The sequence below is a fragment of the Lathamus discolor genome, chromosome 3 (assembly GCF_037157495.1).
Source record: "Lathamus discolor isolate bLatDis1 chromosome 3, bLatDis1.hap1, whole genome shotgun sequence".
Lineage (NCBI taxonomy): Eukaryota > Metazoa > Chordata > Aves > Psittaciformes > Psittacidae > Lathamus > Lathamus discolor.
The window spans coordinates 57,418,085-57,434,067 of NC_088886.1; the positions used below are offsets into that span (position 1 = coordinate 57,418,085).

General features: G+C 38.8%; 1 protein-coding gene and 1 long non-coding RNA gene across 8 annotated transcripts in view; one reads left to right on the top strand and one right to left on the bottom strand.

Annotated features, from left to right (window-relative positions):
- Positions 1 to 9,745, top strand: part of LOC136012312 (uncharacterized) — a 69,569-nt gene extending 59,824 nt beyond the window's left edge. Inside the window, exons 2-3 of the long non-coding RNA XR_010611667.1 lie at positions 605 to 740; positions 9,283 to 9,745. This is a non-coding gene — a long non-coding RNA (uncharacterized LOC136012312). The remainder of the gene's footprint in view (positions 1 to 604; positions 741 to 9,282) is intronic.
- CLSTN2 (calsyntenin 2) overlaps positions 1 to 15,983 on the bottom strand; it is a 385,524-nt gene that overhangs the window by 8,711 nt on the left and 360,830 nt on the right. For all 7 annotated transcript variants that reach the window (XM_065675430.1, XM_065675428.1, XM_065675429.1 and 4 more), the window contains 6 exons: positions 13,016 to 13,164; positions 11,400 to 11,617; positions 8,917 to 9,087; positions 8,175 to 8,320; positions 1,945 to 2,068; positions 329 to 513 (listed from right to left, as the gene is read on the bottom strand). In XM_065675430.1, the coding sequence (XP_065531502.1) occupies positions 329 to 513; positions 1,945 to 2,068; positions 8,175 to 8,320; positions 8,917 to 9,087; positions 11,400 to 11,617; positions 13,016 to 13,164 (993 nt within the window). The remainder of the gene's footprint in view (positions 1 to 328; positions 514 to 1,944; positions 2,069 to 8,174; positions 8,321 to 8,916; positions 9,088 to 11,399; positions 11,618 to 13,015; positions 13,165 to 15,983) is intronic.

The following is a 15,983-nucleotide window of genomic DNA, read 5'->3' on the forward strand; positions in this document are numbered from 1 at the left end:
ACTTCAGTAGCAAATACTCAAAAACTACTCTAACAAGAATGGAATGTCAATAAGCAGTATCTTTGTTAGTCAAGCTGCCAAAATGTGTCTTTAAACTGCTGATCATTTTCCCTCTTCTAGTGATTAGTGCTTACATTAAAAAGTTTAAAAGTAAGCAATACCATCTTGGGTACGTAGGATGCAAGTATGGATGGAGACAAAGTGGTGTTTTACACAAGGATTCTTCATCATCCTATTTAGTAATTTATATATAACAACATGTATTACTTTCTCAGTTATATGTTACCATGGTAGTATCACAATATAGTATTATGCCTTGGTTATGTACCTCCATGGGGTTGACAGTAATAGTCAGAGCAGAATCATCCCAATCCATTTCATTCTCTTTACTTCCTTCATTGTCTGCAGAGCTGTGCTGATGAGCTGTCCGAATTCGATAGACCCCCAAGGTTATGATGAAAATGAGTATGCTCACACAGATTATAATAACGATAGTAGCCACACTTGGAACAACTGGAACAAAAGGTGGAAAACGGAATGTGCTTATATTTGTGGGAAAATTACCTACAAAACACTAAATACATTGTCTGTTTTCTCCCTTCAGTACCTTTTCCTTTGGATTGAGAATCAGCACAGCCATCTCCCATGTGCCTGGGACTACAGAAAGTGTGGAGAAGTGACATATACTATGGCAGCACATACATGAATGGTGTTTACAGACTATAAATTGTGACTAAAAAGTGAGTATGCCTATCATTTGTTTTTCCAAGCCACTTCATTACAGAAGACAAGTAGTCAATCGGTGCAGAATCAGTTAGTTCCAGAGCAAGTGTTTTTTGCAGTAAGGTTCAGTTACCTCACCTGCATGTTGCCCTCTTCTGATTAAAGCTGAGGTGTTAACCTCACTTGTGAGAAAAAGCGTATCTCAAAGCTTGTATTTTCAAAGGTTTCAAACACTTCTACTGTGATTTAAATCTCAATGCCCAAGGAATAAAATAACACACTGCCATTCTACTTGCTTGTGGGAAATAGCTTCCTGGGAGACTTGTGAGGGATTCAAGACGTTTTTCCTCATTGTTCTGTCATACTCTGAGAAGTCTCTGTCTTCACCCAGTCACAGGAAGAAACCTCTCTGACCTGTTATAATATTATCAGCTCAAAAATATAGCAGGAGCTATAGTTCTATAAAGAACTAGTTTGCAATAGTCTGTTTTGCAAAAATTCAGCTTAATTTTAGTAAAATCTCTGTAGAACTGTATAGAAAAATACAGTCATTTTCTAAGCCTAACTTTATATAACTACTTCTAACTAGATACACTTTACATAAACTTTATTTATATATGTATTGTTCAGCTAAAAGGATTTCAAAATCCATCATTTAAACAGGTATCTTTGCCCCAAGTTTAACTCCATTGAAAAGGCTTTAGATTTGGGTATATATTTTAACTCTTAAGAGTTTAAAAAATCATTTTCATTTCTCTATTTAGTATATAATAATGCCCGCTTCACCTGTCTCCTCTCCAGAGAGCTTCAGATAGAGCCTGACAGTAGCTAACAGAAGCAGTGCAGCAGTTAGAGATTTAAAAAAATAATACAAACATTTCTTCCTTTTGCTTGGAAAGACATGGGCAGAAATTACTAGGCCACAGAAGTAGAGATGTACAAAAAGAATAGGAACATAAATATTATCCTTCAGATGGTTCAGTACTACAAATGAGACATTTTCTAATGGTGTGGATTAGAGTACACAGCATTTAATGAAGACTAGTTTTTAAAGACAAAGTACCTCCTTGGAAATAACAGAATTTAATGGTAGTTGTTTCATACCTGTACAAATATCTCTCTGAGGTTTCACAAGCTGTAATTATGGACTTCACAGCTTTATTTGTGGGTAGCACTGACATACCAGAATCACTATAAGCAGTCTCTAAACTCATCACATACCTGAGTTGTGAACAGCACTTGAGCTTCCCTCTGGGTGGTGGACAGATTGGAGAAACTGTGGTTGTACTATCATATGGTTTACATGCTCCATGAAATTGGAGTTGGAGCTGTGTAGAATATTAACCTGGCATAAGAGAAACGTAAGAGATAAGATACTAAAAAGTGCTCGATATTCCAAGCCTGCTGGAATATATATATATAGTTATTTTAATTATGTAATATTCTTATGCAGGTAAAATAAATTTATATATGTAATGTATATATAAATATATAAAAATAAGTAATTATATTCCTATCTGCTGATAAACACCATAGTTCAATGTAATATGTATTTTTGTACATATTTTTTAATGTATAAAGTACATATTACATATATAACATATCTGTACCCATAGATGCAATATATAGTATGTATAATACATTTTATATATGTATTCTTATAAATATATATGTATTTAATAGATAGCATATATATCAAACATATATTGCATAATTGCTATTTCATATAACATATACTTATATAAATACATATGTAAATTTATATATAATTGTATATATATAAATGTATATTTATATAAACTTATTTTCTATAAATACGCTATATAAATATGTTTCATAGAATCATAGAATAGTTACGGTTGGAAAGGACCTCAAGATCATCTAGTTCCAACCCCCCTGCCACAGGCAGGGACACCTCACACTAAACCATCCCACCCAAGGCTTCATCCAACCTGGCCTTGAACACCGCCAGGGATGGAGCACTCACAGCCTCCCTGGGCAACCCATTCCAGTGCCTCACCACCCTCACAGGAAAGAATTTCCTCCTTATATCCAATCTAAACTTCCCCTGTTTAAGTTTTAACCCGTTACCCCTTGTCCTGTCACTGCAGTCCCTGATGAAGAGTCCCTCCCCAGCATCCTTATAGGCGCCCTTCAGGCACTGGAAGGCTGCTATTAGGTCCCCACGCAGCCTTCTCTTCTCCAGGCTGAACAGCCCCAACTTCCTCAGCCTGTCTTCATACGGGAGGTGCTCCAGTCCCCTGATCATCCTCGTGGCCCTCCTCTGGACTTGTTCCAGCAGTTCCATGTCCTTTTTATGTTGAGGACACCAGAACTGCGCACAATACTCCAGGTGAGGTCTCACAAGAGCAGAGTAGAGGGGCAGGATCACCTCCTTCGCCCTACTGGTCACGCTCTTTTTGATGCAGCCCAGGATACGGTTGGCTTTCTCTGCTGTGAGCGCACACTGAAGCTGGTTCACATGCATTTTTCTCATCCACCAGCACCCCCAAGTCCTTCTCTGCAGGGCCGCTCTGTATCTCTTCTTTGCCCAATCTGTAGCTGGGCCTGGGATTGCTTTGTCCCAGGTGTAGGACCTTGCACTTGTCATGGTTGAACTTCATAAGGTTGGCATCACAGAATCACAGAATCCCAAGGGCTGGAAGGGACCTCAAAAGATCATCTAGTCCAACCCCCCTGCAAGAGCAGGGTAACCTACAGTACATCACACAGGAACTTGTCCAGGCGGGCCTTGAATATCTCCAGTGTAGGAGACTCCACAACCCCCCTGGGCAACCTGTTCCAGTGCTCTGTCACTCTTACAGTAAAGAAGTTCTTCCTGATGTTAACGTGGAACTTCCTATGCTCCAGTTTACACCCATTGCCCCTTATCCTATCACTGGATATCACTGAAAAAAGCCTAGCTCCATCATCCTGACACCTACCCTTTACATATTTGTAAACATTGATGAGGTCACCCCTCAGTCTCCTCTTCTCCAAGCTAAAGAGTCCCAGCTCCCTCAGCCTCTCCTCATAAGGGAGATGTTCCACTCCCTTAATCATCTTTGTGGCTCTGCGCTGGACTCCTTCAAGCAATTCCCTGTCCTTCTTGAACAGAGGGGCCCAGAACTGGACGCAATATTCCAGATGCGGCCTCACCAAGGCTGAGTAGAGGGGGAGGAGAACCTCTCTTGACCTACTAACCACTCCCTTTCTAATGCACCCTAAGATGCCATTTGCCTTCTTGGCCACAAGAGCACACTGCTGGCTCATGGTCATCCTCCTATCCACCAGGACCCCCAGGTCCAGCCCACCTCACAAGCGTGTCAAGGTCCCTCTGGATGGCATCCCTTCCCTCCAGCATATCAACCAAACAACACAGCTTGGTGTCATCAGCAAACCTGCTGAGGGTGCACTCAATCCCACTGTCCATGTCAGCGATGAAGATGTTAAACAAGACGGGTCCCAACACGGATCCCTGAGGGATACCACTCGTTTATATGTGTTTATGTAAGTATATATGTTTACGTAATGTATATATATAAAATCATGTATAATTATATAAATGTGTGTATATAAAACATATTTAAACATATACTTACATATAAATGTATTTATATAAACATATATAAATGTGTATATAACATATATAGAATCACAGAATCATAGAATAGTTAGGGTTGGAAAGGACCTCAAGATCATCTAGTTCCAACCTCCCTGCCATGGGCCTCCCTGCCCTGCCTCACCACCCTAACAGGAAAGAATTTCCTCCTTATATCCAATCTAAACTTCCCCTGTTTAAGTTTTAACCCGTTACCCCTTGTCCTGTCACTACAGTCCATGATGAAGTCTCTCCCCAGCATCCCTATAGGCCCCTTTCAGATACTCGAAGGCTGCTATGAGGTCTCCACGCAGCCTTCTCTTCTCCAGGCTCAACAGCCCCAACTTCCTCACCCTGTCTTCATACAGGAGGTGCTCCAGTCCCCTGATCATCCTCGTGGCCCTCCTCTGGACTTGTTCCAGCAGTTCCATGTCCTTTTTATGTTGAGGACACCAGAACTGCACACAATACTCCAGGTGAGGTCTCACAAGAGCAGAGTAGAGGGGCAGGATCACCTCCTTCACCCTGCTGGTCACGCTCCTTTTGATGCAGCCCAGGATACGGTTGGCTTTCTGGGCTGCGAGTGCACACTGCAGCCGGCTCATGTTCATTTTCTCATCGACCAGAACCCCCAAGTCCTTCTCCGCAGGGCTGCTCTGAATCTCTTCTTTGCCCAATCTGTAGCTGTGCCTGGGATTGCTCCAACCTACTTGTAGTGGTTGAACTTCATAAGGTTGGCATCAGCCCACCTCACAAGTGTGTCAAGGTCCCTCTGGATGGCATCCCTTCCCTCCAGCATATCAACCGGACCACACAGCTTGGTGTCATCGGCAAACTTGTTTGAGGGCGCACTCAATCCCACTGTCCATGTCAGTGGCGAAGATGTTAAACAAGACCGGTCCCAACACCAATCCCTGAGGGACACCACTCATTACCGGTCTCCAACCGGACATCGAGCCATTGACCATGACTCTTTGTGTGCGGCCATCCAGCCAGTTCTTTATCCACAGAGTGGTCCATCCATCAAATTGATGTCTCTCCAATTTAGAGAGAAGGATGTGGTGTGGGACAGTGTCAAACGCTTTGCACAAGTCCAGGTAGATGACATCAACTGCTTTATCCCCCGCCCCCTCCCCAGCAGTTCTGTAGCCCCTTAATAGAAGGCCACCAAATTGGTCAGGCAGGATTTCCCCTTAGTGAAGCCATGCTGGCTGTCACCAAGCACCTTGTTGTTTTTCATGTGCCTTAGCATGCTGCCCAGGAGAATGTGCTACAGGATTTTACCAGGCACAGAGGTGAGACTGACTGGTCAGTAATTCCCCGGGTCTTCCATTTTCCCCTTCTTGAAAATGGGGGTTACATTTCCCTTTTTCCAGTCACCGGGAACTTCACCTGACTGCCATGATTTCTCAAATACGATGCCCAGTGGTTTAGCAACTTCATTCGCCAGCTCCTTCAGGACCCGCGGATGGATTCCATCAGGTCCCATGGACTTGTGCGCGTTCAGATTTTTAAGATGGTCTCGAACCAGATCCTCTCCTACAGTGGGCCCAAGGTCTTCATTCTCAATATATATGCTCAAAATATATTTAATTGTATATATGTTAAGAAATATAATTAAATGTAAATATTAATATAAACATTTAAATAAATTTATATAAATATTCAACTGTACATATTAATAATTATATATCTAACTATATATATAATTATATTTAAATGCTTTTTTATATAAAGCATTTATTTAAATGTATATATTTATATAAACATGCATATACAATCACATATTTAAACATATTTATATAATGCATTTATATTAATGTTTATATATACATATATTTTTCTATAAATGTTTACATTTTTAATTGTATTTATATTTAAACATATTTATAGGAATATATTTAAACATTTACATGAATGTGTATATATAAACATATTTTTAATAGCATATATAGTTAAACATATATATTTATATAAACATATATATTTAACCTAATTATATAAATGTAAATGTAAACATTTATTTATATAAACACATATTTATACTTACTGTAAGGGTGGTGAGGCACTGGAATGGGGTACCCAGGGAAGCTGTGAATGCTTCACCCCTGGCAGTGTTCAAGGCAAGGTTGGACAGAGCCTTGGGGGACATGGTTTAGTGTGAGGTGTCTCTGCCAGTAGCAGGGGGGTTGGAACTAGATGATCTTAAGGTTCTTTCCAACCCCAACTATTCCATGATTCTATATCTAATCACACATATGTTTAAGCATATTTATAGAAACGTTTTAATATTAACTTATTTATATAAATGTTGTTATATAACTGTATATCTGTAGACATAGATATTTATATTTTCAAACATATTTATATAAACATTTATATAAATGTGTATACATTTATATTGTAATAGTATAGATTTATATATTTAAACATATATTTGCATAAATGTATATATTGATATGAATGTATTTATAGAAACATACAGATTTATAAACATATTTACATTCATAAAAATATATGTAATATATATTTTTATATATGTGTAATATTTTATGCAATACTTATTTTTATCTGTATATAAAAATATATATTACATTGAACTATGGGGTTCAGCAGCAGATAGGAATATAATTATATAGACATTAAAGGTCAATTTCACTTTTTAATGCCAGTGAAAAATACACAGGTTAAAAGGATTTTTCTGATATACTTGTTTGGATAAGTAGTGACTTTCCTTCCTCTATACTAATCAGCTGGATAAGTAGTGACTTTCCTTCCTCTAATACTAATCAGCTTTTAGTTGTTCCTGAAAGTTAGTGGGAGATTTGTTGCTTTGAACAGTGACTGAGAACTTATCAAACTCATTGAGTTTTAAATAAAAATGAGAGAGAATTAAAAGAGTTTTTACTGCATCTCTACTTTCATTTATTTCCTTTTAAGATCAGTTCTGTGTCCTACCACTAATTATATTAGAAACAAAACCCTGAGGTCACTGTCAGGGCTGCAGAATGCTGAGGTGAAAAGAATTTTCAGTACATCGTTAACATTTCAAAACTTTGAGCCTATTGCTAATAATGTCCTGCCCTTGCCTGTTGCTATTTGGTACCTGGGTTCCAGGTTGGAAAAGCTGGTCCTTCAGAAAGGGTCCATAATTCTTGCTGATGTTCATCAGTAATTTCCAGACCCTAACCCATTGTGCTGTGCTGGCCATAGGCTCAGCACACATATGCTCAAGAGTGCCATTTATTCCTGTGGTAATTGACCATGTCCAGGTGCTGGATCTAATGCTTTTGTCACCTGTATACTGACTTTCCTCCTCAGAAAAAATGGAAATAACGTAAATTATCAGGAATGATCTTCATCTGATGAATTGTAAAACTTATTGTAAGGGGGTAGTGCTTGCAAAAACTGAAAAGGTGAACGCTGCAGGAAACAAAATCATGTCAGGGTAATTGAAGGATTATTAATCTAAGGAAAATAATGAGGCTGTAATGATTCACTTTTGAGCAGGTGTATAAATCTTCACAAAGACCTGTAGGAGATTTTATGTCATGGACAAACAATGATGAACTTAGTTTCCATTCTGTTTGAGCAGGCTCAGAACTCCACTAATGGAGAGAATAAGAGAAGGCTCATCTAACGGAATAGAGACCCCCACACTGAGAAGCGCCCACAGGGGATGTCACCTTCCTCTTTGAAGGGAACTTAGAATTTTTTTCTCTATTTGATTACAGTTAGTTACACAGAGCATGTCTGTAATTTTACATACTTTAAAGAAAACTCCATGTTGCTGAAAATAAGGCTAGAGCTCAGCCTCTGTGCTGGAAAAGAAGACTAAATGATTGCTTACCTCCAAGTTAAATTCATTGCTAGTGTAACGTCCATTCAGCTCTGAGCACTTAACTCTGAACTTCCTGTCAAAGGCGGCAGAAGTGTCCCAGTTACGATAGCGAATCTGCTGAAGAACCTGTTCATAGTTGTTCATACTGTCCACACCTGAAATGGAGATGAAGCAGTAATCATCTCATGGAGATGCTGTGTGCAGTACAGGAGAAATTATATGTTCCCAGAAAGTACAAAATATGGCAGAATTATCTGAAGATGGCAGTGCCTCAGATACTCCCTGATGGAGGCTCTGGCTGATACCAAATTATGTGAACATCGTTTTAGGAAATTACTGTAGCTCTATAATGGAGATGAATAAATACAACGGCAAAGATTTAGAATAAATGGTTTAGTAATTGCAAAAAATGGCCAATGAGTAACCAGCACTGTGTGAGGAATATTCTCATTCCCAGTTCCAACTCTGGTGGTCTATATGAACCCCCACATTTAAAGAAAGCAGTGTTGCTATTTTCCTTATGTGGGAAGTAGCAGGGAGGATGCCAAGATAAAGACAAAGCTGTGGTACATTCCAAAGGATAAACAGCACATGCAGAGACCAAAAAGTAACTATGTTTTTTGAGACATGGTCTCTCCTGTAAGATTTTATGGCTAATACATCACAGATTTTTGTCTTATTTCTTCCACATTAGTCCTTTCTATTTCAGTACTGTAGGGAAGAAATAAGGGAAAGCAGTCCATTAACACACCATAGACTGAATATCCTGCTGTGGAATTTGTGGCATCTAGATGTTTCCCTTGGAGCTCCGCGTGATCTAGTTCCAAGCACTCTTGTTCAGGATCTAGTTCTGTGCCAATCACCAAAACATCACAGAAATCCAAGTTGTGCAGCATTTCTTCTAATACCACTGGCTTATTGGCTGTGAACAAATGGCATATAACATGGAAAAAGAAATAAACTAAGCTAAATGATCACAGAACAGCTCAGTCATTTTATGTGCTATGCATCAGGGCTTTGCATCATTTTTTATAAAGATGGTTGAATTATTTTTTGCCAACATTAAATACAGCAGCACACTTGAAGCAAAATCAAAAGAGGTGTCTTGCCTGTTCAGGTGCTACGGTGATGAAGGCCTACAACTGCCTAGTGAGGATGGATACAGAAAATACATTGCTCTGTAATAAAAGTAATTCAAGAACAGTACTGAAGTAGAAAATTGAAATTTGATGCTGCAAATAAATCCATGTAAACAGGTCTGATTTTCAGTACTGTTCTGATAGCAGATTGGTATCACACATTCATTAATTCTTTTCTCAAGGGAAACCAAACTGGAAAAATGAATGTCAAATATATCTCCGCTTGGATGATTTTCTCAGTTACTCTATGGCCCATAAAGACTTTGTATTACAAAGAACATGGCCATCTATCCAAGAACGTGGTATTATCTTAAATATGTGACTTGGAGAAATTGAGTTGTAAACTGACTATACTTCAGTAGGTATGATTAGGAAAAAACTCTGTTGCAGGAAAAAGAGTAGCATATCGATTTACTATTTAAATTCCCTAATCAGCTTAGCACAGAGGGTCGGGCAAGACTGCTTTACCAGCTCCCTGACAGTACTGTAGACACAGAGACTGTAGTCTTGGAATTTAGTGCCTGGTCTGTGGATTTCATTTTAGAGGGTGTATGGGAGAAGGCAGGCATGGACAGAAAAGACTTATGCCTTAAATTCCCAACTCCTGGTACAGTGAATTTTGGGTATCAGAACTGCAGGTACAGCTCTAACTTAGACAAAAACGCAGACTCAAATTTGTCAGATAATATCTGGGATGAGCGAAATAATGATTGAAGCTTTTCATGCAGGAATTGAGATTTAGAATTCAATAATCTTTTGCAAAACACTTATCCCCAAAGCCAATTATTATCTATTCATTTTAACCAATTACTATTTATCCATTTTAACTCTCACTGTAAATAAACAAGAGACGGCACATTAGTAGGTGCCTAACTTTCAAGAATTAAGCAGTAGTTTAAGAAAAGCTGTTATGTTCCTTTCCAAGGTGACACTAAGGCTTTTTCTGTTATAAACAGTAATTATGTCAATAATTGTATTGGAAAAAAATTGGGAAAGATGGAATTTATGAACTGGAGGGCAGTAGTTCCTAATTCACTGAACAGTTCTGAAGATGTCATAACATTTAGGGACACAGAGCATCATAGATCCATTGTGTCTTAAGCGATTGGTAACGATCACTCTTTTCCAGGCAATAATTCAATTTTCTTTCTGTACTGCAATTGTACGCAGTTGGTATTAGGATATTACGCACTTTCAGCCTTCAGAGGACAGATGCAGTTTCAGGGAAGTGATGTGCAGCGTTATTACAGAGCACAGCTCCATAGAATCCATGCCCCTACACTTGCATATCATTAGGGGATTTATCTTTTCAAAATATATACACCTAGTTGCTGCTTATTCTAGTCCAAGAAATCCTGTTTAGGATGATTCCTCAGATTACTAAGCTTTTAATTTACTTTGCACACAAACATCCAAAAGGAAGATTCTTTTACAGAAAATTATAGACCATTCTGTGATCTATGATCTATAGCTTACTTTTGAACACTTACCTAGTGTTGAACAACAACATACACAGTTCTCACCATTAGAATAAACTGTCATCACTGAAAAAAATTCTTTGCAGATTATTATTATTATTACTGCATTACATATGTGGGAAACTGAGGCACAAGATCTCTCAATTATCACCCAACCTAGTCAATAGCAGAGGTGGGAACATAAGAACAGACTAAACTTACAACTATTTGTCAATTACTGCTTTGTACTTTATCTGTACAGTTAACAAAATTCTGTAACAAATGAATTCTAATGAAAAGATGTTACTCAAAGGAACATGTGAAGAAGAGTGGAAAGGAATTATTTCAAAGTAGGCAAGAAACTAAATGTAAAAGAGAGGTTTTTGGAAGCACATACTGATCCATCCCTATTTAATACTCTGTTAAATTTACACTATTTAACAATGTGTTTAATTGAATGTCTTCAGTCCAGCATTACTGTGGCCTATGATTGCCTAAATGAATCTGGGTGAAATGACTTCATGGTGCTTGTGTGCACTATCCTTTAAAAAACAGAGTATGTAATAATAGTTTGGAACTAGACGATCTTTCCTTTCCAAACCTAACAACAAACAAATATTTAAAAGAAATCTACAAACCTCTGTCATGTTCATCCACTGGATGCTCCATCTTAGTGACTGTGCTGACAATTCTGATGTCAGGTAACAAAGTAACACCTCTTTCACTTTCAAATTGTGCAGCTGGTCTAGCAAAGTGGTCCGTCCCACTTATTGTAATCTTGGGCTCATTGGCCTGAAACACCATTACATAGGCATCTATATCTGGGATACTAATGCAGACATCTTCACCAAAACATCTGAAAGAATATGTTACTCGTTAACTGCATGTAATACACTGCACATCAGAGGTGTGTGGTACTTGCATAGCCCAAAACCCACCTGATGGCTCTCTTCATTTTGTAGTGACTCAGATTAGCCTAGCCCATACTTTGACACATGCATCTGTACCACCATGTACATGTGCCAACAGTGACAGTAACAGCTCTGTTCCTCTCATCCCCTCCCACATTCACGATTACTGAAATTACACACGGACAGTAACAGATTCACGACAAGCTCACTGAGAATAACATTTTGATGTTTAACTGACATTTAACAAAGTACTGGATGCTTAGAAAAAGATAAAAAGTAAATCAGATGCGAACAACTAACTTCAGTAAACCCAACATCAAATTCTCCAAGAGGTATCTAATGTTGTCATGTGTGAATAAAAGGGCTTAATGATCCATTTAAAATGGTCCCATCATGAACTCATTCTGGCACTCTCCCTACCCTCCCCCCCCAGTATTTACTGAGGACAAAAGGGGCCTATATTAGCATTTTAATCTGAATCAGCACTGTGTTTTGGAATTTAATCTGCTGACAAACTCTACCTTTGATCTTGGCACAAGGCTTAGGCCAGCCCTGAAAACGGGACAGCTTCCAATGAAACTGCATCAGAAGATGGTCTCCAAACAGCGTGGTCAGCCCACAGAACTAGACTAAACCTTGTATTAGTAAGGACTGTACATGCATTAGATAAGGGCTTGTAGAACTGATTATCTTCACTCTAAAGATCTGCTTTCATTGCACTGTGGAACTTGCTGTAAGGGATATACCGAGGGGAGCTCAGGAGTGACAGATGGCTCTGATTATGTAGAAGAGTAGACACTATTGTGCAGGTTCTACCACTACTCTTTGTGTGAAAATGAAAGGACACAGATTTAACACCCAGTACTTCAGTGACAACAGCCATATAAGAACACAGACAAAAACTATTTCAAATATAGCTACAAATACTGTTCTTGTAGCTATGTCATCTGTTACATGTAATAGACCTGCTTTAAAAAGTCAAAGCTTTAATTCTCAGAAGAAACTAACTTTTAAAAATGAACTATAAAATAAGAATGTGATAAATGCAAGCATAATTGTATTATACATAATGCGATAAATTCAGTCCAGACTGCATGCTCCAAACTGTAAACAGAATGCAAGAACATGACATAGAAAAGAGTCTTGAATGGACAACATAAAAAGAAAACCACAATGTAAATCTGCATGAAAGTAAATCAGATTAATCCTTTATGCCCAATAACACAGAAGTATGATTCAGCTATGTAAATCAGCAATAATTCTTCTTTTCACATATCCTCCCCCCAAAAAGTAATTCTTTAAAAATATTCCCAATCATATCAGTTCAGATGAAGGTAACTTACTGGACTTTGGATGAGACTTTGAGACGTCGTACGCCTGCAGTAGGAAACTGTCTAGAGTTGATGTACGAGACCTTTCGGAGAGCTTGATTTATATTCTCAATGTCATCTCCTTCCACGACAAGGACTGACTGGGAAGGGTTGAAGTGATACTAGGGAAAATGCACGTAATTAGTATAAGGAACCACATACATAGTATAAAAAATGATATTTTTAAGGAATGATGCACATGAAATCTAATGATTTAAAATAAAAAAAATATTAGTAGCTTTTGTTAGCTGGAATCCACATGTTGCTCCCTTGTATCAGTCATCTATTTCATATCTGTATAACTTCTGTTGTAATTAATTTTATAATAAACTAATCCCAGTTTGCTGTGCTTTGCCCAGCCTTATCAAAGATACTATTTCTGTAGATGTGGAGCTTGGAATCTTAACTGTCATTATTATTATTACTGTGTTAATTTTTTTTAGATTAAACACATCTCGCATATAAGAATATTGGTTTAAACCAGAGTAGGATGCATAAGGATATTCTTCCTGCTTTCCATGCGGTTTTTACCCTGGGCTATCGTTTAGAGATGTATTTCATCATGAACTAACAAAACAATAATAACATTTGCCTCCTACATTTTCATTAGTCAGACAAAATAAAGGGGATTCTCCTTTCTCTGTCTCATGATCAAGAAGGGTGTCATCTTAAAATGCAGGTGCTACTTGCACAAAGCTAGCTGCTCATTTGAGCCAACTTTGCAAAGTCAATGGTTATTCTTGTAGTCCCGATCCTTTGCTAGTCTGTTGCATTGAGCACGAAACAGTTTTGCTGACCAAGAACCTTTGCTCCTATATTAACAGAGCAAAAGACTGATTTTATCTTCACCATAATTAATTCTGATTCCAGTTTTGGTCTGTTAATTGGTTCAGGAAACCATCTGCATTGCAGAGAAAACCAGATTAACCCCTTGATTTTGTATCCCACTTTCCTCACCACAAAACATAAAAAGAAATGCACCTTTCTCTCATATGCAGTCCCTTTCTAAAGCTAGACACTGATTAGCTGAACATGTTCTATTATATACAGGCAATGGCTATCTACACTTCTTACAATGAGAAAGGTTAAAAAGCAAAAAGGCAAAAAGACTGTGAAGAACAGAATGAAGCAGAGGGGTCTCTGTCAAACATAACAGAGGGCTAGATTTAAAGCTTGTGCAGGAAGGTCATAACACACGGATATTTTTTAACAAAGAGGAGGACTAACATGAGTCGTGGTCTGCATACACTTTTGTTTCTGTAAGCTAGAAGTAGTAGAGAATAAAATCAGTGAAAGGAGACTCTAGCTAGCTAGTAAACTTAATAGCTCAGCTGCCACAACAGCTGGGATGCTGCCAAGAGACCAGAGAAAGCCCCAGTCTGAGCCATTTTTGTCTTTCTCATTAAAAAAGGCTAAAAATAGCAACAGTTTAGACTGTGTTTCCGAGATATCTGAAAATCAGGTTACAAACAAAAAAAAAAATCCAACACTGCTGTGCCAGAAACTGTTATTACAGCTGCATTGCTCTTTCTTCGGTGCTCAAGGGTGAAACTTCATGAGTGCAAAATGAACAGCACAAACACCTTCCAACATCAGTTTGCCAACACTAAATCCGCAAAGCACCGTGTACATAGCCATGCAGACCATCACCTATGCAACTGTCACATGTGCTTGTCTGAGATCAGGTATGTTATTTCTGACATCAGAAATCCCTTCTCTATTAATCCTCTGTTTAAGGTCAGGTGCCAACAGTTCTGCTTTCATCTAAGCCAATTAGCCCCAATAAGAAACCCACACAATCTGTCTCTGGCTGCTCCTTTCATTTCTGCTTCCTGCTGTTGCACTGACCGTTGAGCTTGCTAAGAAAGTACAAGTGAAAACACCCCACTATGCCTCATCTGTAATTTGGAAAATAAGAATCATTTGGAGCTAGGTGAAAGACAGGAAACAATCCGTCACCTTCATTTTCCCCACTGCTCTACTAGTGCAGGAAGGAAGCCAATCAATCAGCCATGCTGGAGCTGTGAGTGTATGTAAAATCCCACCAAACAACTTACTGGTGGGCATATACACTTGTGTCATGGTTTAAAGCCAGCCACAAATCATGCAGTCGCTCTCACTGCCCCTCTTCTTGCCCTCCCCCTGCACCCAGAGGGATGGAGAGGAGAATTGAAAAGAACGCAACTCCCACAGGTTGAGATAAGAACAGTTTAGTAACTAAGGTATAACACAAATCACTACTGCTACCACCAATAATAATAATAATAATGATAAAGGAAATAACAAGGGAAGAGAATACAACACCTTAGCACCAGCCGACCAATAACTCATCCAACCCCACTCGACCAAGCACTGACTGATACCTCCTCCAACCCTGCAGTCCCTTGCCCTTACGGGTAACTCTCAGTTACATCCCGGGCATGATGTGCTGTGGTATGGAATACCTCTTTGGCTAGTTTGGGTCAGGTGTCCTGGCTCTGCTTCCTCCTGGCTTCCCCTCCCTCCCTGGCAGAGCATGAGGCTCACAAAGTCCTTGGTCAGACCAAACATTTGTGTTATCAGCTCTGTTCCCAGGCCAAAAGTCAAAACACAGTGCTGCACCAGCTACTAAGAAGGAGAAAAATGACTGCTACTGTTGAACCCAGGACAACCTGCATTCCAGAAAAGTCTACCTGCTCTTTCTATTCACTGGCATATAAAAGAGCTTTTACTCCTAAGTAAATGTGCCATTTTGCTGGGGAAGGCAACCATGTGAAATTTGTAAGTATGGCCTTGGTAGGATGAAGTAAAAGAAAAATTCTTTGTGGTGTTTTGCTCCTCCTTACCTTTGCACTTTCAGTTTTCATTTTTACCCTTGTTTTCAGAAAACACATTGGTTATAGTACACCAATGCAACTTATCACCTAGACAGACACTAGAGTGTATTTCAGGTCAGACTCCC